Consider the following 26574-nt stretch of genomic DNA (forward strand, 5'->3'; position numbering starts at 1 on the left):
CCCCCTCATCGGGCTACTGGCTATAGTGGGCGTCATAGTGACCGGTCGTTCCGGCGTTCCGGTTGTTCCGGCGTTCCAGTTGCTGGCTTTTTATATATATAGATTATTATAGATGTCTCCCATTTCCACCCAGACCTTGCCCCCCTTCCTCTGGCCCTATTCAGGTAGTCAGTTGGAGCTGGAGGGTCCTCTTCCAGTGTGGCACAGTGGCATGGCCAGCAAGCTGGTGCTGGTGTTTGGCCAGGGCCTGCAGTTGCTTTCCCTATGGGCCTTTCCACAAGGCTGCCTTCCCCTGAGGAAGCAGCCCAAGAAACCAAGGCCGAAACCACAGTGCTTCTGACGACTTAGTCGCAGATGCCACACACTGCCACTGCCGCCCCATTCTGCGGGCCACAGCGGCCAGCCCTGGTTCAGTGTGGGAAGTGGGAAGCCATCAAAAGCCGTTTGTTGATATTTCAAAGATTCATTTAGGAATAAATTATGACACCATTGAATTTGTCACTACTCCAGCAGTTTTTGGATATTTGCTAGTAAATGTTAATGAAGAGAGTGTTATTTTTAGATAAAATTTACTTTAGAGGCAAGTTATTGAAGAAGATTCTTCTGGAACAAAAGTCTCCAACCTTTTTATGGATGAAATTACTTATTTTCGTGGTGCTTTTGATTGCTAAGATGGGGAAGAGAGATGGGGGAGGAGTAATGGGGGAGGCTGTGCGTTGCTGCTGTGAGTGAATGCGGCCCTGAGGGGAAATAGTGCTGTTGCACAAACCCTTAGGTCTTCTGGCCAGAAATGCCTATCAGCTCAGGGAAGGGCACCAATGGAGATTTTAAGAGCATCTTGTCAAAGAAATCCTGCCTTCATAGCTTTATTTGTAATTGTTATAAGGGAGAAGACCCATGTTCTGACTTAGGGCGAATGGCAGATGAATCAAAACTGGGGTTCTTCAATTTAATTACCCTCTTCTACTAATTTCTAGACCATGATTTGGTGTGTACTTCCCTCAAGATAGGGATTTCTATAAGACATAATAATGTGTGCTTTGAAATAATGCTTTAAAGAATCCATTGACTCTGTACTGATACCAAAAAATAGAAAATAAACGTTAAAATGGTGACAGTAGGGTGAGGATAAGGTAAAGCACTATTTATAGAATGCCAACTAATAATTATGTAGCTAATTTAAAAAAAAACACACAGCACAACACAAGATTTAGTAGCAACCATAATAATAACTGATTCCGGCACTGACTGTAGGTGGTAAACCTTTGAATGAAAGATGGTTGGAGACTCAGAGTATCACCTTACAAAATATTTATTTATTACAAAAGAGAAAGGTATCAGTATAATGAAGGAATCTTCTGAACACCCACTTAAACCAGATAATCCAATTTAGCACCCCCAATAATGGGTCAAGTTGATATGAGCCACCTGATGTACTGAAAAGGCTATATCATCTACATAGATATGTGATGTTCTTGGCAATAAGGTTTAATCTGAATCTAATCAGGAGGAAACAATCAGTCAAAGCTAAATTGAGGGACATTATGCAAAACAGCTCTCTCAGATACTTTAAAAATGTTAATGTCATAAAAGACAAAAAGAAAAGGCTGGGGAACTCTTCTAGATTAATAGAAATTTGAAAGACATGACTAAGTGCACTGCGTGGTCCTTGATTAAAAAAAGAACATTTGCGCCAGACCGGTTTGGCTCAGTGGATAGAGCGTCGGAAATATATAGGCTATATGTTAGCTAAAATGGTAATATATCTGTTAAATTTCTTGAGAATAATACATTTTATTCTGATTATGTAGGAGCATATTTTTGTTCTTAGAAGATAAGAATCTTAAGTATTTAGGGATGAAATGTTATACTGTCTGCAATTAATTTTCAGATCATTCAGGAAAATGTGTATGTGTCTGTGTGTGTGTAAAGTGAGGAAAGGAGGAAGGACAGGGAAATGTGGCAAAATATTAATAGTTGTCTAGATAAAGAGTATGCGGATGTCATTTTACTTTTTTTGCAACTTTAATGAAAATTAAAAAATTTTCAAAACAGAAATTGGAAAAAAAGTTTAAATTACATAAAATTTAAAAATAAAATAACATTTATTATATGTCTTATTACTTTAGGTGGAATCCTTAACCCTGTTTGTCACCCATTATCCACCAGTCTGTGAATTAGAGAAAAGTTACTCACAACAGGTGGGGAATTATCACATGGGATTCTTGGTCAATGAGGATGAGAGCAAACAAGATACAGGTATGAAACGTTCCTTAACAGGTACAACTAGAATGTTGTTGGTTTCCATGTTTAATAACTTAAAGTTTATAGGAGCATGAACTTATTTCTTAGTAATAACAAAAGCTGTAAATGTTGATTGTAAATGCCTTTTGTCCAAATTAACTTTCTTTAAACTTTGGGTCAAATAGAATTCACATTTATCCTTTCCATCTCTGAGTCTTTTCTTGGTGTTCCTCACCTCATTTTTTCACAAGAAGAGGGTGGGGTTGAGGGACATTTAGGTTTTTCTCTTAGATTCATCTCAGGAAAGATGTCCTTAACAGTCAACTGAAGAGTATAATTCGTCATCTTTTGAAATACCCAATATTTTACCCAAAACATTATTTGACAAGGAAATTGAATCTCAGATAGATGAGGTGGCTTGCCTGTGTCGACCATCTGGGTGGGGCATGACCTGAGCCTAGAATCCAGTCCTCTGCTGGTGGGTTCTCTTCTCTCGCACTCTGCTACATTCCATGTGGGATTACAGCATTTCCCCGAGCTTTCCACTTACCATTAGTGTCACAGAAATGAGACATTTTAGGAAAAAAGAACATCATTAGCCGATAAAAACAAATTCAAGTGCTATATGCATAGTAATAGATTTTAGCATGAATTTCCCCCTGTAGTACTAATTTTTTAAAGCTACCAGCCTGTAGGCCAGTGATGCTTTACACAGTTGATGTGCAACAATGGAAAATCCCTTTTCCAGGACACTCCAGAGTCCAGATTTTATTTTGGAAGAGCAATAAGTATGGATCTGAAAAAGAAATCAGGCCATTAACCCAAATAAAACAAAGTCCTGGACGTAAGATAAAGTAATATTGGGCAATTCTTGCCTTTCACCACCATGCAGTCTTGAAAAACACATGATAAATTCTCTCATGGAAGCAGTTCCGTATCTATTAATCTGCATCCAGAGTGACAGGAGGAGCTTGGAAGCTAAAACCCAGTGGGATAAACAAAATAGGGTTCACCAATAGAGAAGGGTCAGTGATAAGCATTCGATGTGAACTACTAACCCCGAGCCTTACATCTTGTGTTTTGGCATTTTATTTTACTGATTTGAAAGTTTATTCATAACATAACTTTAAAAATTAGATGATGCTTAAAGGCTCAAGCTACCAGGCAGCAGTCCCCTGCTTCGATCCTTCACTCCATGCTCTCTCCCCACCCCAGTCTGAAAGCAACTGCTTTCAGCTCTTTCCTGCATTTCTTGTATATTCCTCTCTCTTGGTTCATCAACTTGCTTAATAGTGGTTGACTTTTCATTGTGTTAGATGGAGGTCTTCGGCTTTCTCTTCCTCTATTGTCCCAGCAGAGTTGTTAGATATTTTTATTCGTATTCCTTGTTTTCACTATTATTGCCAGTAAGTATGGCTTACTCATGAACCAGGTATGAAGACAGGTGCATTTTCTTTCTTTTACAACATTTTCTATTTTCTTAAAGGTAATAATTGCCTTGTTTTTACTTTTTCATTTCATTGCTTTGTTTGCATCTGTGGTTGAATATCCCTTCTCCAGTAGCTTTGTAAAGTACCTCACCTCTCTAGACATTTTTCTACATGATTGAACTACTGGTTTCACTTTTTCCCATTGGGGTCATTCCACCTGGAGTCCTTTGTCCTCCTGCTCAGCTGACTGATTACCCCCTCAGCTGCCCAAACATTGTCCTGAGACCTGCCGTTGCCACCATCCTAGGAATTCTCTTACCCTCTCTGCTGTGCATTTGATTGCAAGTAACAGAACACTGAACTCACACTGATTCAAACAATACGGACATATCCGGTCTCCCATTACAGAAACCTCCAAGGAGGAGTAGGCTTCAGCTCCTCTGCAATTCTCCAGGCTCCGACTGCCTGCCCTGCCGCCTTCATCATCAGGCTAGTGGCCAGAAGGCTGCGGCCCTTTCGGCATTGCATCCAGACTTGACAATGTCCAGAGGAAGAGAAGGGATCAGCGTTTCCTGTGACTCTGTCTCAGGAGCAAGGGAACTTCTCAGGTGCTCACTAGCATCTCATCATTGTCCCATTTCACTTCAGAATTGAATCACATGCTCATTTTTTATTAAAAAAAAAATAAGTGTTTGTTTTTTACATTGGTTTTAGAGAAAGAGGAAGGGAGAGGGAGGCAGAGAGAGAGAGAATAACATCGATTGAGAATCATTGATCTGCTGCTTTAGGCACCCCACTCCCCTACGAGAGACTGAGCCTGCAACCCAGGCACGTGCCCTGACCGGGGATTGAACCGGTGACCTTTCGGTGCCCAGGATGACGCTCAACCAACTGAACCACACTGAACTCACACTGGTTCGAACAATATAGGGCACATGCTTATTCTTAAACCAGTTCTTAGAAGTGAGAATGGCAGGAATGACTTTGATCTTCCTAGATTGTAATCAGTTTGTGGAGCTGGATATGAGAACACATCCAAGTTAAATGGTCAAGGAGTTAACTCCTTTATAAAGTAGGGTTTTCTTATGGGAGGAATAGATTTTATTTTGGAAGTAAAATCAACTAAAGGAAGTAGAATTGTTGAGACTTTGCTTGAGTGAACATGTCTCCATTATACCTTATACTTGATTTATAATTTAGCAAGGGCTAGAATTGTAGGTTGAAAATCATTTTCACTCAAACATTTGAAGCAATGCTCCAGTGCCTGCTCACTTCCAATATTATTCCTATATATATATATTTCATCCGTTACCTCTAACCTAACTTCTCTTCTGTCTAAATGAGAGGCCGTACATAGCTTATCAGTAAAATGCTCCAAATACCCTTTTGGGAGGCTTCCAACATGCTATCTATCTATTTCCCATGATATGATGGATAAAGCAGTGGACCTGAAAGAAACCTGTGTTTTTGGATCTTCCAGTCTATAAAATCTTGGACAAGTCACCTAACCTCACCCTCCTCTAAATTTTAATGAATCAGTCTCAAAGGGACGTCAGAACGTATTTGATCGACACATCTCTTTAATAACTGCCTATAGAAGTTTAGCTTTAAAACGGATTTTGCTGTTTCCCTGTAACAAGCAGAAACATGAATTATTACTTTCCCTGACTCTCAGCAGTGTCAGATAAGCTTTTAATAATATCCATTTAAGAAATGGTCATAGTTTACAAATAAAGTCCTTATCAAGAATTTTTATTGTGAGGCTGTAAAGAAATGAGTTTTTTTTTTAACATCTTCTGTCCCATCTGGTTCTCTCTGCCTCCACATTTACATTACATACCCTCTCTGCCTCCCTTCCTTCCCCATCAAAGAGGGGTGAAGGACAGGGGCAAAAGACAGTCTTGAGGTAGAACATATCTATGAAAAGAGTTCCCCCTCGTGATTATGAAAAGTGGTCATTTTATTTACTTTGATGATGTGAAAACTACCATAGTTAGTACTGAGGTTTGTTAATAAATTATTCAGAACAATGTAATATTTTATATATTTATCTCTATTTGATAGCTGTATTAAATTAAAAAAACATTTTATAGCTATATATATTATATATACTATATCTGATATGTAAAGCAAAAAAGAAAAGAAAAATGCCATCAGCAAAACAATGTTTAAGTGTAGGGTTTTGTGGCGTTTAGTAAGTAGGCTTTCAGAATTGGATGATGAATGATAATAGACAAATGGACAGACAGATGACTGACTCTTTTTTTAGAAAAACCAGCATGAGGCTAGATTATAAAGGTGAGGCCAGAGGTAGGGAGATCAGTTGGGACTAATCCAGCTGAAGTGATGAAGATGAGAAGAGTTTGCTTTTGATTGCCTATTGCTGTTCACTTCCCTTCTGGTCTTGCTTGTGAGCATTGCGGATAAAATATTATCCAGGTTAGCAGGCACTGGCTTCTCCAGGCGTCTTTTCCTTATCTGTTCCCACCCACTTCCTCACCTGTTCTTTATGTTCCTTAAATTTTATTTGGAGGCAAAAGGTATTCTTAGTGCTTTGTAATGTAAATTTTAGTCTCTGTATTCCCCAGGGTGTCTGCATTCTTTCACCTCCCACTGCCAGCACCCACCCTCAGAAAGGTACTATTATTTTCCTGTTGCTGAATTCTTAGAGGAAGTTAAGGAAAATTCTATTATCCAGTTTCTCTTTGTGTTCACTCTTTTGATGTTTTAGTTTTTAGCTGATAAAAGAATAATGCATACACATTTATGAAATGAAATAACGCATGAGAAAAGTCTGATGATAAACTTATATGTATACTAGAGTAGCAGAAATCATTGTAAATCTTGTTCATGTTGGACATTTTTGCAACACAGTACAATTATATTGAATTTGATAATATAAGCTACATAATGCTGAGGTGCTTCAGATTTATCACAGATCAAACTATATGCAGCATTGTGTTTGAGTTATTGTAGTTCATTACATCCCGATTCTTTAAAAGCTTTTAATTCATACGTATGTATATGTGTGATGGACTGGGTTCCCCAGGAAACTGACTCTGAGATTTGCATGCCAGAGGTTTACTGAGGAGTGCAGGCGAGATCAACACCTGAGGACAGGGCTGGGCAGGATGGAGCTGTGAGGCAGCCAGGAGGCTTCAGCCAGCCCTACCGAGAGCTCTGAGGCTGGGACGGTCCTTCAGAGTAACCTCAGCTTGGGGTGAGGGAGCCAGGCCGTAAACCCGTTATTAGTTATCTACTGTAGCATAGCAAATTACTCCCAAACGGAGCAGCTTAAAATAGCAAACACAACCCAGCTGGTGTGGCTTAGTGGTTGAGCTTTGACCTATGAACCAGGACAGTTAGGACTAATCCAGTTAGTCCTGAGCTGACACCTCCACTTGGCAATCTCTCACAAGGCTACTAGCAAGGTATTGACTGGGGCAGCAACCCCTTCAGGGCTCAACTAGTGAAATCCACTTCGCAGCCCAATGACATGGCTGTTGGCAGGCCTCAGAATATCCACATCCAAGCTCACTCACGTGGCTGCTGGCAGGCCTCCAGGCCCTCGCTGACTGTTGGCCGAAGACATCAGTTTCTTTCCGTATAGGCCTCTCCACAGAGCAGCCCACAACAGGTCAACTGGCTTCCCGCAGAGCAGGCAGGCAAGAGCGCCCAAGACAGAGGCCACTGTCTTTTGTAATCTAATCTCAGAAGTGACATGACATCATTTTTGCCATATTCTGTTCAAGGGAAGCAAGTCTCTAGGTCCAGCCTACACTTACGGAGAGGGGATGGCACAGGGTGTGAACCCTGGGAGGCAGGTCATCTTAGACTAGAGGCTGCCTGCCAACCTGCGTAGCAGTCAGTCACTGGATGCAGGCTGCTTAAGACGGTGGATCGGGACCTGGGGTGAAGCCACTCTCTTCAGCTAAGGCAATTCCTAAAGAGGGCATAGAGCTAAGGGTCTTGAGCCAACAGCTTTCTAACAGTTGGGGCAATAAACGCTTAGTCCTCCGTGGGATCTGCATGGTACTGAACAGCATCCATTTCTATATATACTACTTCTGGTTACTGTGGTATTTAATGAACCCGAATTTCTCAATCATATTTAAACTGTGTAACGTAATATTTCCTTATCTGTTTTTGTTGTTGTCTTGTTGCTAGCACTTTAAAAAACAGCTTATGTATATTACTTTACAGAGTGCATACATATAAGACTGAACACATTATTTCTTTGAGTAACACTTTTTAAATAATCTGTTTTTAAAGGAGAAATTATAGTGTAGCATGTATCAGATCATTCTCTTTTTTATATAGATGTTCACGTCAAATCTTTCAGTTTGCAGCATAAAAGTAATTATTTCTTAACTTGCAATGAATCATTTTTAAAAACTATTTTAAGCTAAAAGATCCTAAATGCAAAAGCATTTTCAAATCAGCATTTTTTTATTTTTTATTTTATTTTATTTTTTTATTGCTTAAAGTATTACAAAGAGTATTACATATGTCTCCTCCCCGTTTTTCCCCCCGCCCTTGACAATCCTCTGGCCTCCCCTACCCCCCCAGTGTCTTATGTCCATTGGTTATGCTTATATGCACAAATCAGCATTTTTTTTTTCTTTCTGGATGTGTAGGCTTGATCAAAGGAGCTAACAGGTGATAAGGAACAGTGGGTTTCTTTTTCAGATCGTAAATTTTAATAAAGTTTAAGGATTTACATTTCTTCTTTAATCTAATTTCTCTGAACTTTCAGGCATGGTTTTCTTCATCTCCTTTTTTTATTTTGTAGGTGAAGAAGCCCCTGAGTTTGTGACCTTTCTTTACCAAATAACCAGAGGAATTGCAGCAAGGAGTTATGGACTAAATGTGGCTAAACTAGCAGATGTCCCTGGAGAAATTTTAAAGAAAGCAGCTAGCAAGTCAAAAGAGCTGGAAGGATTAGTAAATATGAAAAGGTCAGAATCACTGTGTTGCATTTTTTTAATTTATTATGAAACCTTCCATTTGGTCCAAGGAGGAGGACTGTCCTGTAAATGAACATCAGATCTACCTTTAAGCTCATCTTTAAATATTCTGAAATATTTAATTACAGTAAAATGAAAGCAGTTCTCCCAAAGTTTATGTGAATTCAGTTTGCTTCTCTAGTCAGATCTTCATCTATTAAATTGGTTTTCCTTTCATTTTCTCTAAAGAATCACGTTAACTCCTTAACATGTAACAACACATTAGTTGCCTAAAATATTCATTTATACAAAAAAATTACTTTAAAAACCCAATATATAAAATCTTTGGGGTACCTCTATTTTTCATATATTGCATTCAGATATTAAGGATTCTGTCAGGACATGAATGAAAATAATAGTATTAGTAACTAGGTAAGTATAGTCGATCTACATGTCACTTTGTGGATTTGTTTTTGACAGATTTTTCATTCTAAACTTGACTTCTCTCTGTCCCCTGGACATGTGAATGCATTCCACCCTTTGCCCTTGAAATCCAGCCTGTATGTAGTCAATATATAAACTGATCTTAATATAAAGCCACGCATGATATACTTTAGAAGGAAAACATTCCCAGGAAAATATCACAAAAATAAATAAAAAAAGTATAGTCTTTTGTTTTCTAAATATCAGATTATATTATCAAACAACATAAGCTCCTCATCTGCCTATGGCCCACTCCTGGTCTGCTTGGGTGGTAGGTTGCTGTGCAGGCTGGTAGGCAGCCTCTAAGATGACCACCAGAGATCCCTGTCTCCTAGAGTTCATCTTTTCTCCTTGGCAAAAATGATGTCATGTCACTTCTGAGATTAGATTACAAAAGACAGTGGCCTCTGTCTTGGGCGCTCTTGCCTGCCTGCTCTGCGGGAAGCCAGTTGACCTGTTGTGGGCTGCTCTGTGGAGAGGCCTACATGGAAAGAAATTGATGTGTCTGGCCAACAGCCAGGAAGGGCCTGGAGGTCTGCTAGCAGCCATATGAGTGGACAGATTGTGGGTTAAATAGAAAATCTTGCCTGGCTACTGTACTGTAATAATATGTTTTTGTTCTGGAAGTCATCACCAAATTTAAATATTGATACATAGTTAAAGAATCAATTGCAAACTTATATATTGAAGCACAGTTGTGCAACCAACCTCTCTTTCTCCTCTTTCTTTGTCTTGTGGTTCTGTCTTGTACTCTGCACCTGCATGGTAAATGGTGGTTGCCCAGCATGTAGCTCTCTCCAATGACATTCTCTTCTGAGTCATTTGTGCAGTGCCCAGTTAGAAGCAAATGATGTAACTAGTGACAGCCTATTTCTCATTTGTTGCAAAATAGATTCATATAAAAATTTTCCGGAGAGAAAAACAATCATCTATGAGAGTTTAAAAATAAACTTAGCTCTAGTTTTTTGCAAAGTGCAAAGACAACTTTAATTACTCTTTGGTTGTCTTACTATGATTTTTTTTCCCCCTAAAGAATCTAGAATAAAACGTTACTACAAAAGATATATTGCTTGGTGTCAAAATATATTTTACACTTGTTGCTACTGTATAGCCTATAAGTAAGAGTGATAAAATTCACAGATAATTTATAAATGTTAAAAAATATATTTTTATTTATTTCATAGAGGAAGGAAGAGAGAAAGAAACATCAATAATGAGAGAGAATCATTGATCAGCTGCCTCCAGTACCACCCCCTCCAACTACTGTGTGACATTCTGAAATCTAGAATGTTATCTTGACAAGACAGAGACTTGTAGGAAGAGGTTGTGCTGGGATGGAATCTGATGATTTATCAGGAAACTAGATTTATTATTTTACCTTTTCTCTAAAAGTGCTTATCTCATAATTCTATTGGCCAGATCTTGGGCATTGGTGTGGATTTGTTATAATTGCTAATATTTCTTGAATGCCCACTGTGCACAGAAACAAGTCTGGGCAGTCATTTGCAGTGGCGTAGACCCAGTCATTTATCTTGTTGCTTTACATACTCATTTAATCCCATGACAACCTTGTGAGAGAGGTACTGTTGTAATCCCCTTGTTATAGTTGGGGAAAATGGGGCCAAGTGAGGGTAGGAAACTCCCCAAGAAACCAGGGTCACACAGGTAGTTAGTGGTGGTAATTAGAACTCAGATACTCTGGCTTCAGACCTAAACACATAACTGGGTTGCTTTCTGCTGAAAAAAAGCAGGTCTGTGTTATGTTGGCATTTCCCTCTTTCATTAGCTAGCTTTATTTAGTAAATCAATTTTGCTTTTAATCCTGTGAGCATCTGCGGCCTCTGGCTGAGTTACTAGGAGAAAAGGGAGGAAGCTGGCTGTCCCTCCCTGGAGGCAATGGTGCTGCTGATCAATAACCTTGGCCCCTTGATCAGGGCAGCAGCGCTGAAAACTCCCGTCACCAGCAGGCTGGCGCTGACACCGCCTCCTACCCACAGAGCCCTGCTGGGATTCTGGTGTCACAGACTGTTCGTCGCTTTCAGTGAGATGTATTGTTCCCCAACCATTTCATTTATAAAATAAGTAGTACTTTATTTTCTCTCCAGGAAAAGGCGAAAGTGTTTTACAAAATTATGGACAATAACGGATGCAAAAGCCCTGCGAAAGTGGACAGACGAGTTTGAAATGGAAGACATGGCAGATTTCTCTTTCTGATTAAAATGAAGTCTATGTTTTGAACAAAAACTAGAGAATTGAAAACACCAACTGTACAAAACAGCCCTCCAGTGACAGCCCATCTCTGTGTGAGCGCAGAACAAGACCGTGGGACATTCCTGTGGGAAACGGCTTCGTGTAGGAAGTCTGTTTCAGGCTCCCGGCATCCTGTCATCCTGATTTAAAGTATAAACACTTTTGAATATTGAGACTTGTGTTTTAAGTAATTAGAAAATTTCAGGGACAGTAAGCTTCACATAAAATTAAAACCTAAATAAAGCCTAAAGTTTTTAGAGAGTGATATAAAAATTTAATTTATATTTTTATTTGTTTTAATTTAGATAACTTACAACTGGGTGATATGACTGGCAAAAATTTACCTTTTCGTTTGAACTAAAATAATTTTATAAAGCCACCAGTTTATTCACTCTGGGCATAAAAATTTTTGATAAGAAATAGACTTATCAAGCTTTTAGCAACTAGAACACAGAAGGAATAAAATCATATGAAATTTGAAGTTAAATATTGGCAGTTTTAAGCAATTTAAAGATTGTTGGATGAAATTATTTGTCATTTATTGAAGTAAACATGGATACTGGCTATGAATTATAATGTTTTGTTGAATTTTGGGGTTCTCAACTTTCTGGCAGTTGTTACTTTTAAAGTTTAATTATGGAACCAAGATTGCTTTTCTACAAAATACATGGAACTGACCTTATTCTCAGTTTGGAGCTTTCTAATAACCAGTATACAAATGTACGATATGCTCTCTGTAGTGAGCCTTCCAGCTCAGTTGGTCGATAGCAGCTCTCCCGCCCTGCATGTTTAGTGCAACACATGCTCATCTGTGTCCCCGGGATTTTTTCAGCATTTACAATCTGGCTTCTCATATCCACGTACGTTTTGTTTCTAAATATATAATCTTGCTCTCCATGAAGGCTCTTCATCCCCTTTCCCACACATCTATTATTGCTGTTCAGTTAAATGTCTTCCACACATTTGATGGGCATATTTCTAATTCCTTTTTCAGATTATTTCCTGCAGGGGCCCTACCAGTGACCCCTGGACCTGGGAGTCAGTATAGCTCCCCAGGAGGATGAAGGGGACTCACACTTGAGCCCTCCGATTTCCCAGCTTTTTGGTGTTAGAGTGTGATGTAGTTTGGTTGATTCCATCATCCCTCCAGAAATTCTCAAAAATGTTTCAAAATACACTTAATTGGAATTTATGCTGTAAAATTTTTAAAAAGGACAATACTTGTTAAACAATGTATTAACTTTAAATTTTTATATTCTTGCTAACAAGATTTCAAAGGTACCCTTACTAGTAGGGGAGCAAGGAAAGAATATGAAGCCTGGAGTGTCATGGCCAGGCCTGAGGGAGCCATAGGGACCAGCAGTCGTTGCTAAGGTCCAAGTGGACATTCAGGCCATATCTGGCCTGCCCAGGCCAGTGTTGACATTCAAGCAGGTGAGAGTTCCAGGTGCATTGTCTCCAGGCAGTGGTAGTATTTAGTGTCTGGCAGGGGACAGTGTGGGACATAATAGGTAGATTCTCTAACATGAGGCAGGATGTTAGCCAGCCAGCCAGTTTGCAGGAGGTCGGACCTGCTTCAAGTTTGGAAGAAGACCAGCACTGCTAACTGTACTTCAAGAGAGGCTTGTTTCCAGCCAGGTTCCTGAGTTGCTGAAGGGGAGGTTGTGGCACAGTCCTAGTCATGAAGATTGCACAGATGCCATGGAGACTGGCAGGAAAGATGGAACTGCTGGGGTACGTACTCCAGACACCAAACTTGGGCTCCAGTTCTAAAGTTAGGTATGGCATCTTCAAGATACTAATTTTATTTCCTTTGGAGATAAACCCAGAAATGGGATTCCTGGATCATATGGTAGTTCTGTTTTTAATTTTTTGAGGAACCTCCATACTGTTTTTCATAGAGGCTGTACCAATTTGCATTCACACCAACCCTTTTCGCCACACCCTTGCCAACACATGTTATCACTTGTGTTTTCGATAATAGCCATCCTAACAGGTGTGAGGTGATATCTCATCGTGGGTTTGATTTGCATTTGATTATAGTCAATTTTAGAACATTTTCATCACCCTGAAAAAGACACCTGTACTCATTAGCAGTCACTCTGTATTCCTCCCCAAAGTCCCTAGTCTTAGACAGCCGCTAATCTGCTTTCTATAGATTTGTCTATATTGGAAACTTCATCTGAATGGAATCATACAATATGTGGTTTTTATATCTGGCTTCTTTCATTTAGCAAACTCTTTCCAAGATTCGTCATGTTGTAGCATGTGACAGGACTTCATTTTTTATTACTGAAAATGATTCCATTTTATATATATACCACATTTTATTTTATTTATCCATTTGTCAGCTTATGCACATTTGGGTTGTTTGTGGGTTTGGGCTATTATGGATAATTCTGCTGTACAGGTTTTTATGAGGCAAGGCCCAGGATTTTTTAAAGCTTCCCCAAGTAATTCTAATGGGCAGACAGGTTTGTGAACCACTAGTCTCAATGATTACATGACAACAGTGTTTGCCATTGGATTGACAACCACTTGGTCTGTCTCTCCTCTGCTTTACCTGTCGCTTAGGACAAAGCAGGGCATACTAGAGGCGCCCCCCCCCCTCCAATAATATTAGTTAAAAGAGAAAAGAAAAACCAAACCCTTTCAGATTAGAAATCCAATGAAAAGACTTGTCTTTTTATAATTAAGACACCATTTCACTAGGGATTCAGAATCCATACAGAGGTCTACCTTATCTTAAAACAATAAAAAAATAAAAATTTCTTCTGATAGTTTGTGTAGGTTTGTGTAGGTTATGGTTGTTAGTGGTCATGGAGCTAGTAAAACGGTGTCCCCTGCATGAATCCCAGAGTGAAGACTAGATTGAATCCAACATTGTCTCCAAATTAGTGTTGACCTTTCCTGAGTTCCAAGATCAATATTAATTATTGCTGTGCTATGTAATTATGAAAGTGCTATTTAATGTTCCACACTAGGGATATAGGTGGAGAGAGAAATGAACTTGAGTTACTACCACCTGTGGTTTCTAACTTAACTTTATAATTATGGTCATTTCCTCTTTGCAACACTATAGTTAGTATACAGGTGTCCTCCCTACCCACAGTTTTGCTTTCCATAGTTTTAGTGTGAAAATATTAAATGGAATATTCCAGAAGTAAATAATTTATAAGTTTAAGTCGTGTGCCCTTCTGAGTAGCATAATGAAATCTGTTGCTGTCCTGTTTCATCCTGCCCGTGATGTGAATCATTCCTTTGTCCGGTGCAATCATGCTGTATATGCTACCCGCCCATCAGTCACGTAGCGCCCGTCTTGGTTATCAGATAGGCTGTTGAGGTACTGCCGTGCTTGTTTCTTTCTTTTGGCTCTAAGGACATTCATCTAATTATGACGTGCCTGACACTGCGTATGATGTCATAGGATGTGCATACAACAAAAGGCTCTGCGGTTCAGTATAAAGAGCACTTGACAGAGAGCCAGCAGACCACTTCTGGTGCTGGCGCTGACATTTAGTATCTTTGAAGAAGTCATATAAAACATTTCTGGTACTCTATATTTTCCTCTGTAAAGTTTTAGTCAGAATAGTAGTAAAAGCCTTGCTTATTTCATAGAATTGTTCTGAGAGTCACTAAAAAAATGAATGGGAAAGAGCTTCATAAACTATAAACTGCTATGGGTATCAGATAATTTATTACAAAATGATGGATTGTCATTTGGACCTAACTGACAGACATGACTTGACTCAATAGACCAGGTAAGAAATCACACAATATTGGATTTCTAGTTTTCTAACTAGACAACCAAGAAAACAGGCTTTTGGCCTCAGGTGTGTGGGAGAAATGATGGAAAGAGGGAGCTTGAGGAAAAGATCCTTCGAAAGCTGTGTATAGAGTCCTACCTCAACTCCAAGCTGCTCACGCATGCAACTGACTCAGGACAACATGCTAAAGGCTTTGAGAATTGGCTATGAGGTGGACTACCACCAGGTCCGAGATTGACCACTTGAGTGATGCACAAGTGAGATAGATCCAAGAGCATTGCAAAGGCTTTGAAAATTCAAGTGATAAAACCATAGCCCACTGATGGCAGGTCAGAATGTATGGCCTGTACCAACCAGGTTAATCAGCAGCTAAAACTACAGAATAAACACTGACCAAACAAAACCCAGTGAATTATAATATGTAAAACATTTGGGAATAATAAAAAAATTGCTCAATATACAAAGAACCAGGAAAATCGCAACAACTTGCAAGAAAAACCAACCTCAAGATGGCTCAAATGTTACACTTATCCAACAATGACTTTATTAATCCTCACCTGAGGATATATTTCCATTGATTTCTAGAGAGAGTGGAAAGGAGGGGGAGGGACAGAGAAACATCAATGTGAGAGAGACATATCAATTGCTTGCCTCCCACATGCGTCCCAACTGAGTGAGGTACATGCCCTTGACCAAAATCGAATCCTGGACCCTTCAGTCTGCGATCTGTGGCTCTATCTACTGAGCCAAACCGGCTGGGGCCCGACCATGACTTTAATAAGCTGTAATAGCTGATTTAAGAGGGAACAATGTTCCCCTGGCCAGTATGGCTAACTTGGTTGGGCATTGTCCTGTGCACCAAATGGTTGCTGGTTCGATTTCCAGTCAGTGTATATGTCTGGATTGCAGGCTCAACTCCTGGTAGCAGGTGTGCAGGAGGCAGCCAATGCTCTTACATTGATGTTTCTCTCTCCCACTTTCTAAAAAAATCAATAAAATAAAAAAAGAGAGAGAGAGTGAAATGAATGGAAAAGTAGAACTTATCTGCAAAAAACATACATAAGCTATAAGAAAGAACCATGGAGGTATTGTGGAATGGGGAATTATTTAATGGATATAGTTTCAGTTTTGCCAGATGAAGAGTTCTGAAGATTGGTTGCACCCAATATGAAGGTATTTAACACTACTGAACTGTATACTTAAAAATGATTATAATGGTAAATTTTGTGTATTTTATCACATTTTTAAAAAAAGGAATAAAGTAAACTGATATGTACTTATCTAGGAATATATCCATAATGCATTTCTAAGTAAAAATAAAGCATGTTTTAGAGTGGGAGGAAAAACAAATTGATATGTAAGAACTGAAAACTGCAATAATTGCAATAAAAAATTCGCTAGATGGGCACAATTACAGAATGGAGATGACAGAGGAGTCATTGAACTTTAAGATCAATATCAAAATCAATATATGTTACCCACTCGAATAACAGAGAAGAACAACTGAAAAAAGTTATCAGAGCTTTATGTACCTGTGGAACAATTTCAAAGGAATAAAATGTATGTCTTTGGAGCCCCAGAAAAAGAGGAGACACTGGTATAGGTAACTATTGAAAGAAATAAAGGATGAATTGGCAAAGGCATGGCTGTAGTGATTCAAGAAGCTTAGTAGACCCCAAACAAGATAAACTAAAATAAGCAAACAAACAAAAAGCTGTCCAGATGCATTATAACCAAACAGCTGAAAATTAAAAATTTTTGAGAGAGAAAAATGTTGCATTACATATAAAGGTAAAATGATTCTAATGATTATGGATTTCTTATCATAGAGGCCAGAAAGCAGCTGAACAAAGAAATATCAACCTGGAATTCTATATTCTGTTAAATATCTTTCAGGAATGAAGGCATTCTCAGATGAAGGGAAAATAAGAGAATTTGTTACCAATGTATGTGCTTAAAAAAAAAAAAAGCTAAAAAACACGTTGTTCAGATAGAAGGGAAATGACACCAGAGGGACACCTGAAACTTCAGAAATGAAGAAAGCAACAGAAATAACAAATATATGGGTAAATATCATACTTTTTACTCCTCTTGAGTTTTTTAAAATATGTATAATAAAAAATAATAGTTGCAAGCAAACAGAATGATAGGATTTTTAGTGTATACAGATGTGATACATCTGATATCTACAACATAAAGAGTGGAATATAAAGGGACTTGTATGGTTGAAAGCTTCCTGAATTTTATTTGGAGTGGTAAAATATTAATAAGTAGACTATAAAAGTTAAGTATGTATATTTTAATCATTAGAACAATCATAAAATATTATACAAACTATACTTTTAAAATCTAAGAGATAAATTAAAATAGAAAATGAAGAGATATTTAAATAATTGCAAAGAAACCAGAAAAGGAGCAACAGGAATGAAGAAAAGGAGGGGACAAACTGAAAACAAAAAATAAGATGATGGATCCAACCATGTATGTTCAATATAAATGTTCTAGAAATAACATTTAAAATAGTTTGTCACTTTGGTTAAATACGTAAGTCATAATTATATACACTTTCTAAGAAGTTCACTTTAAATAATATGAATAAGTAGAAAGATAGAAAAAAATGTATCATGCAAAAACTATATTAATCAGACAAAAGTAAACCAGAACATGGAAAATTAACAAATATAATGAAGTAAATTATATATAATAAAATGGTCAATTCACAGAAGACATAACAATCCTGAATATGTATATAGCTAACAACAGAACTTAACAATATATAAAGCAAGAACTGATAGAACTGAAAGAAATAAAATAGATAAATTCACAATTATAAACACTTCAACAGTCCTCTTAGTAATCAATAGAATAAGTAGACAGAAAACCAACAAGAATATAGAAGTCCTGAATGACACTCAATCTACCCGATCTGATTTTATAGAATACTAGAGGCCCGGTGCACGAAATTTGTGCATGGGGTGGGGGTGTGTGTCCCTCAGCCCAGCCTGCACCCTCTCCAATCTGGAACTCCTCGAGGGACATTCCTCTCACAATCCAGGACTGCTGGCTCCCAACCGCTCACCTGCCTGCCAGCCTGATTGCCCCTAACCACTCCCCTGCCAGCCTGATCAATGCCTAACTGTTCCCCTGCTGGCCCAATTACCCCTAACTTCCCTCCCCTGCTGGCCCAGTTACCCCTAACTACCCTCCCCTGCAGGCCTGGTTCCCCCCAACTGCCATCCCCTGCCAGCCTGGTCCCCTCCAACTGCCATCCCCTGCCGGCCCAGTCACCCCTAATTGCCCTCCCCTGCAGGTCTTGCTCCCCCCAACTGCCCTCCCCTGCAGGGCTGGTCACCCCTAACTGCCCTCCTCTGATGGCCCCCAACTTCCCTACCCTGCCGGCCAGCTTGTGTCCACATGGGGGCGGTCATCTTGCATGTTGGAGTATGGTCAATTTGCATATTACTATTTTATTAGATAGGATTCTACTCCAAAATAGTAGAATATATGTTTTGTTCAAGTGCATGTGTAATATTGACCATGAAAGGCCATAAAACAAACCTTAACAAATTTAAAAGAATTAAAATAATTCAAAATATGTTCTTTCACTAAAGTGGAAGTGAACTAAAAATTAGTAACAAAAATGTCAGGAAATATCCATAAATATCAAAGTTAATAGACTTAAAAATGAAGATAATTCTGACACATGCTACAACTTGGATGAATCTTGAAGACATTTTGCTAAGTGAAATAAGCTGCATAAAAGAAGACACATATTGTATGATTCCACTTATATGAAGTGCCCAGAGCAGTCGAATTCATAGAATGGTGGTTCAGAGATTGGAGTAATGGGGAGTTATTGTTTAAAAGGTACAGAGCTTCTGTTTGGGATGGAAAAAGTTCTAGAGATGGATAGTGGTGATGGTTGCACAACAATATGAATGTACCAATACTACTGAACTATATACACTTACAAATGGTTAAAATGGCAAATTTTATGTATATATATTTTTATGTATATTTTACACAATAAAAATAGATCAGATAATGTTGCTTTACACAGGTCTTGATTTAGAAATACTGGGAAAATGTCTTATGTGTTTCCTATTTAAGTTCACCTTGAGTTCTTTAAAGAACAAAGAGCTTAATCTAGTAAAAAATAGTCATTTATGATTTCTGCATAATATGTTGCCATAGAACTTAATCACAAAATAAATTAAAATAAACTCTAAGTGCAAAAAGCTTGATTTAAATGCTTCTGCCAAGCCCTGGGCAACATGAAAAGCAGTATTTCCTCCCATAATTAATTACAGAAAAATCACAGATGGTTACATAATTTCTGTGATTCTTCTGAAGATACAAAAGCCAAATGTGGAGGAAAGAATGCTCTGGGCTCTGTTGCTTTGCAAGGACTTGATCAGGCTGTGTCCTGGGAGGACTACAGTAGAGATTTAGAAGGTGTGGAATTTGTTCCCAGGATAAATGAGCTGCTCAATAATAAAATGTTCTTGTTTTGTCCAAGTAAGCCATATCTGAACTTGAAATATCCCTTGAGCCAGCCCAATTCTAGATAAGAAGGAGAACCTGAAATGGTAGGAGGACAGTTAAAAATCCTCTCTGCACTTGGGAGGACTTAGAGCTGAGGGGGGAAAAGGGGAGATTGAACTCAGTAAATGGAATTTTTATGGCCGTTTTATATTGTTTTTGATATAGTTTTGTTGTTTATTGTAAAAATTTTAATATAAGAAGAAAACAAATGCTATTGTATGTTTACTTGGTTCTTCAGGTGGCTTATCATCATAGGGTAAATGGTAAGGTGTGGCTATTATGCTCTTAATGGCAATAGAAAAATTCAACAAAAGCCTAATGCTGAGTTACAACTGTATGTGACCATAGTGAAATGAATAATGGCTAAATGACACATTCCATCTTTTTGGTAGGTTGAATTATCATTTAAAATATTTGTTGCCCCTCCTTGAGCTCACCTTCCTACAGGAGGATTTCCCTGGCTATTGAACTCATATGCAGCCAAATGATCTGCTTTAGGCAGTAAATTGTGAGCTGAATGACATGTGTCACATGTGAGCAGACACATGGAGAACCAGCATTTGTTTCACTATGTCTTTTATTCCTATGTTACAAGACCAGCAGCATCCCATAGCTGCTTTATGAGCCTGGGTCTGTGAGTAGACCCAAGTTGAAGCAGACCCATGATAAACATGTAACACGAACAGGAAATAAACTCCTGTTTACTTGGGCCTGTTTGTTCCTGCAGCATTACTTAGCCTAGTCTTACTGTTGCATGTTTCCATCCACATAACAACATTAACATTCATGTCATCTGTATAACATTTTGCTTAGGCGTTTTAACCTATTTACACTTCCCCAAAGGCCAGATTTACATAATTTCCTCTGACTTCCTTGATAATAGAATCCCAACTTCATTCTAGCTGTAATGTGCTCAACCCCAACAATGTGCCCAACTAATAGTTTGTTAGTCTACCCGTGGTCGGCAAACTGCGGCTCGCGAGCCACATGCGGCTTTTTGGCCCCTTGAGTGTGGCTCTTCCACAAAATACCACGTGCGGGCGCACATACAGTGCGATGGAAAGTTTTTGGCCCATGCGCAGAAGTCAGTTTTCGGCCTGGGCGAGTCTATTTTGAAGAAGTACTGTTGATATTTGGCTCTGTTGACTGAGTTTGCCAACCACTGGTCTAAGCCAATCATAGCAACTCCATTACTCATCGAGAGGAATTGATATAAGGATGAATATGTAACTCAGTTTGGAACCAGGAGATTTAAAGGGAATCTGCTGGAGAATTCAGGGGAAATTTTTCCTTTCTGGGAAGAGCAGCATGCAAAGAGAAAGTTGTTTTTGTCCCCTTTCTTCCACTTTTAGCTTTTGAAAGCTGTAAAGTAACAATGTGATACTTGGAAGTGTGACAGTGAGGATTCACACCAATGTGCTGAGAGTAGTGGAATCCCAGATAGAAAGAGCTGGGGTTCTTGATGACATAATAGAATCACCGAATAAACCTTCAGATTGCTTACCTGGGCTTCTTAGTGAACTACTAATGTCCTTATAGTTTAAGCCATAAGTCTGATTTATCTATTGCCTGCTGCTAAAAGCATCCTAATGGATACAACATGTGTGGACAGAGCATTGCTCGCTTGGCCAGGGGTTCACCTTTATGATTGCCCTGGATAGGCCTTGGGCTTTTTTAAGCTACAGTGGAGGTTTTACTTAATTTGGCTTCCAAGTGCAGCTCTAACCTTAATGAAGTTCCTCTTTGGTGTATGGACTGAAAGCAGCTCTCCCTGTGGCCATCTGGTTTAGGGTCCTGTTTCTCTAGGTAGTACCAGAAGCTACCTGGGCCTAGTGTTTCACCCAAATGGGGAAATAATTTTTTAACCACAAGCCTCATTATGAGATTTTTCCAACAAAAGATAGTCAAGCCAGAAGAGCTACCAATGCCATTGTCTTGAGCACTCACTGTTATATTGTATTCTAACGCTGCAATATTGCTGGAGGCAAAAATGACTAAACTGAAACTGTCCTGCTTCAGGAACATCATGAGAAGCCAGAGTTCTTTGGAGAAGACTACTGTGCTGAGGAAAACAAGGCAGCAGGACAGGAGGAAAACCACACATGACATAAGAAGCCACAGGCATGAGTCTACAGGAGCCGAGACTCATTCCTCACCAGGAGTCGGAGCTGGTTCAGCTGCAAGTAGCACAGGGCTGCCACAAAAATGAGTGCATGGGACCTCGTGGCTTAGTCTCGAGGAGCATTCTGAGGGTCACTCTGAGGCAACGATTTTCCTCCACTCCCTCACTGTCCTGGGCAGCAGCAGCCACCACAGGGTAAATCGTGGATTTAGGCAAGAAGGCATCTAAATGCTCAGCGTAAGTCTGGTCGTTTCCTAATTTCTTTGAACAACCTCCATTTGGGCATTCTGTTAGCCATTATTTCCAGATGTCCCTTGTTTTTATTTTACTTTTCTATTCCACACACAATGTTTTGCTATTTTTAATCTTTTTCTTATGTCTATGTTTGTGTATCCTAGAAAAGGTCTCAGAAATATGATCATTCTTTAATTTTTCTAAGTCTCTATTGTTGTTGTCATAGTGGACTATGACTTCTGAACATTATGTAGGAATGTTACTTTAATTTCAGGCTTCTGAAACATAAATATCTCAATTCTTTTAATACTTTCTTTTTTATCTCCATTTTACATATATTTCACTTTTGCTAAAAAATGTTGCTTTGATACATGGTCTTCCTTTTTATTGTCTGTGCTACCATGTACTTATTTTCACCTTGTAAATAAGAGAGAAATCTATAAAACCTGTACAATTATTTAAACCAATCCTAGTAGCTATTTTGAGAAATTCCACTAAGAACAGTTAAATTGCTGTTAAGCTAATATAGTTTTTTCTTGAATGGTCCAAATTTACAGTAATCAAAATGAATTTGTATTTTCAGTTTGTATTATTAATTATAATTTGCCTAGTATAAATTGGATAGTAATTGACTGTATTTGCAGTTTTCCTCCACTTTTTATATCCCCTGTTTTATAGTTAGACTGCCTGTAGGCCAAATTTTGTTGCTACTCGGCACCACTGAGTTTTTTGCATTCTTTCTTAGATTTATGCCTTGAATCAGAAAAGTTTTACTAAAAAAATATGTTTCTGCATATTGTTCCATAAAATTTCTTTGGATGTACTAACACGCCGAGCTCTTAAGGTGTTTAATGGTTATTTCACCTTGTTGACTTACTGTGATTTTTTGTTGTTGGAGCATTTCCATTCTTCCATCAGCTCACAAAAACCTTGAAGCATCTGTGCTTGGGAGAGGGTGGTCACGTGGAAATGAAAAGCATATTTAACTGCTTTGTTGCTGCATATTGTGTGACGAGAATCATAGGCCCTTGATGTTCCAGAGAGCCAATGGTGGGCAGTCAGCTTGGTTTCTAACAGCCTGTGTACCAGCTGATTACCTGAAATGTATTTCCCCATGGAAACAAGGTTAAGGAGGGGCACTTAGGTTTCTAGGTTAATAAATAAAACCTGTTTCACCCAGGAAACAACTAAAGTTCTGTACATTGCAATGGTTAAGAGCAGACTATTGCTATTCTTAAGTAGCCAGAAAAGCAGTGCAATTGAATAAGGAAAAAGCTTTTTAAAAAAACATTTGTTGAACGCTGATTGTCAAGGAAAAACAATTTTAACTAGATGAAGGTGTAGAGAACTACTCATGATAATTCCAACAGTGGAAGGACAAATGGCATGTATTTATTATGTTTCCCTTTATAATAAACAGCTGACATAGTTTCAAAATATTCTTCAATAAGCATTATTTTTTAAATTTATACTTATTGATCTGAGCGAAGGGAGACATCAATTTGTTGTTCCACTTATTTATGCATTTATTGGTTGATTCTTGTATGTGCCTTGACTGGGATCAAACCCACAATCTTGGAATAGCAGGATAACGCCCTAACCAACTGAGCTACCCAACCAGAGACAATGAGCATTGCTTTTTAATTATTAGGTCAAAGATGCTGATAATTAAATAAGAAAGGTTTAAGAAGTGAAAAACATTATGGCGTTCTTCTTGCCTGAGACAGTTGTATCACAGCTACTTTTGATTTAATGGAGCGGTCATGGCTTTAATTTCCTTTGGTCCTTTCATTAATGGAACAGAAGACTACTGATTGTCACCAGGTGACAGGTGCTGCTCTAGGCTCAGAGAATACAGCAGCAAACACGGGAGAAAAAGGTCTGGTTGGCTTATAGAGAGAATGAAGAACCTCTTTGGGAGGGGTTTTCTATGGGAATGAGGTAGGGAAGAAAAAGGTGAAGGAGGAATGGAATGACTGAGAATGAGTGAATCCCCTGGGAATAGAAGAGGACAAAGGGAAGAAGGTAACCCCAGAATGTTGGACTCAGGGGAGAGTAGGGAGGAGAGAACTTGGGTAAACAGTGATGTGCTTAAGCCAAGGGTTGAACAACTTGTGTGACCTAGGGGGAGAAGAGTGAGAAGGGGCAGGGAGCCAATTTCAGCATAAGTAAGGGGGGGGGGGCATGTTTTGCAGATTATTCTTTAGAAACTATAGGAAGTGAAACAAGGGGAAAGAATAGGCAGGCTGATTTGGCAGAGATTTTGCTCATAAATTCCATCGTTTCAGAGAGTAAATCATAAGGAATAATGTGAGAAATGTCCAGAAGTTTCAATTTAGATCTATTTTTTTTCACAGTAAGATGCTATTTTATATTTGTGATAATGTGTGATTACAAATTGTCAAATATATTTGGAGGGACAGAGTTGGAGAGAGCTAGTTAAGTAATGGGGACCCAGGAACAGTAAATAAAAAAGAAGTGGCTCTCCATGCAGGGTGGGTGGAACCAGCTTACAAACTGACCACTTGCTCCCCCGCACTTGCAGCTTCCTATGATTGCATTGATTTTTATTGATATACATTCATGTTCACTTTCTGGAGTTCCTGACATTTAAAAAAAATATTAAAGTAATTCAGATTCACCCCATTACTACACCGGTGGAAAGATGGCCCCACCACATGTAGTTCCCTCATGTGGTTAAGAGCATGGGCTCTGGGGTCAGAACATCTGGATTTGCGTCCTGACTCAAAGGACAGTCATTTCTGTGTTGTGCGGTTTTGTGCAAGTTACTTAATTTCTCTGGGCCTCAATTCTTCATGTGTGAAATGGCTTAATAATAGCACCTAGATCCTTGGGTTACTCTGGAAATTGAATGGGTAATGTATATGAAGCTCTTAGAAAAATGTCTGGCCTCAAGTAGTGTTAGTTTTAAGAAGCAAAATAAAACTTTTAAAAATTCCCACACCAATTACTTATATTAACAAAAGCAAGAGCGAAAGTTGCTGCATGCATATTAATCTGCATTCAGAAACTTTCTAGTAAATGCTTTCAATCAAAATGATTAGAAGCTGGCTCCGCAACCGGGGCTCAGCCCAACCCCAGCACCGACTGTCAGAGGAGCTCACGTCTGTCACACCTGCTTCACTTCAGGTCCTTGACTGGCACACAGCTGTTGACTGTACTGTGCTAAAGCAATATCAGGAGTACAAACAGAAGTGCTCTTGGCCTTCCTACTCAAAGATGGTGAAGATTTTTATCTGTGTGTTGATGTAGCTGAATTTCTTTTAAGTAGGTCCACAGAGGAAAAAAAAAAAACCACTCAGAACTTTCCCTTTCTTTGGATGCCTTCCTTCTTGCACAGTTTATGTGGAACAAAAAAATGTCTCTCCAGCCAGATATGGCCCCACATAAGCCAGTGAGGTAACTGAGTTCATTCTTGGGGCATTTCCTACCTGGACTTCAACCCCAATCGGAGCCCTGTTGCCAAACATGCCCTGTAACCACCCTCATCCTCAGCTTTGTCTTAAGGAAAATCTCTATTTGAACTTATGTAAACAGGTAAATGTCAGAGGCCAGACATTCAGCTCCCTACCTCTGACAAGCATGCCTGTCTCTTGCTCTTCTATGAAAGGCCTCTCTTGCTTTCTCTCTGTCCGTATAGCCAAAATACGCCACCGATTCCAAAGGGATTTGGAGGATCACCAATAATGAAGTGGACACCAAATGAAATCTTTTTCATCATAGTTGGAGTGCCCGTTTATGGGCAGCTTTGTGTTCACCAAGGCCACTGGCACCAAAAAGCAATTACAGAAGTTCTGCGATTGGATGCTTGCCCACTCCCCTAAACAGTCATTTTTCTATTTTAAAAAATCACATACATTTTTTTTGAACCCTCATGCACTGTTGGGGGGAATGCAGATTGGTGCAGCCACTATGGAAAAGAGAATGGAGCAGCCTCAAAAAAATGGAACTCTCTTACGACCCAGAGATTCCACTTCTGGATATTTATAAAAAAAAAACCCAAAAGAACAAACAAAAAAAACACCCCCCAAAACACTATTTCAAAAGAATATATGCACCCCTATGTTCATTTCAGTATTTACAATAGTCAAAATCTGAAAGCAATCCAAGTGCTCATCAATAGATGAGTGGATAAAAAAGTTGTTGTACATTTATACATTACTTGGCTGTAAAAACAAAAAAGAAATCTTACCGTTTGTGAAGGCATGGATGGACCCTAGGAGATATTATGCTCAGTGAAATAAGTCAGAGAAAAACAAATACCCTATGATTTCATTTATGTGTGGAATCTACAGAACAATATAAACCAACAAACGAAATTAAAACAGACACATAGATGCAGAGACTGGACTGATGATTGCCAGAGGGGAGGGGGTCGGGAGACCGGGTGAAAAAGCTGAAGGGATTAAGAAGTACAAACTGGTAGTTACTGAATAGTCACAGGGATGTAATGTACAGCATAGGGAATATAGTCAATAATATTGTAACAATTATGTATGGTGCCAGGTGGGTACTGGAAATATCAGATGGGA

At 38.9% G+C, this 26574-nt stretch overlaps 1 protein-coding gene and 1 long non-coding RNA gene across 2 annotated transcripts in view; both read left to right on the plus strand.

The window, feature by feature from the left end:
• Positions 1-12250, plus strand: part of MSH3 (mutS homolog 3) — a gene marked incomplete at its 5' end in the record, with an annotated part of 124600 nt that extends 112350 nt beyond the window's left edge. Inside the window, 3 exons of the mRNA XM_006775579.2 lie at positions 2130-2259; positions 8467-8632; positions 11209-12250. Coding sequence (XP_006775642.1) covers positions 2130-2259; positions 8467-8632; positions 11209-11317 — 405 coding nt within the window. The remainder of the gene's footprint in view (positions 1-2129; positions 2260-8466; positions 8633-11208) is intronic.
• A 4174-nt stretch (positions 12251-16424) lies between these two features.
• The window catches only part of LOC107184955, a 21063-nt gene continuing 10913 nt past the window's right edge, over positions 16425-26574 (plus strand). The window contains exons 1-2 of the long non-coding RNA XR_001515862.1: positions 16425-17186; positions 21685-22024. This is a non-coding gene — a long non-coding RNA (uncharacterized LOC107184955). The remainder of the gene's footprint in view (positions 17187-21684; positions 22025-26574) is intronic.

This window comes from Myotis davidii, unplaced genomic scaffold (assembly GCF_000327345.1).
Source record: "Myotis davidii unplaced genomic scaffold, ASM32734v1 scaffold44, whole genome shotgun sequence".
NCBI classification, from domain to species: Eukaryota; Metazoa; Chordata; class Mammalia; order Chiroptera; family Vespertilionidae; genus Myotis; species Myotis davidii.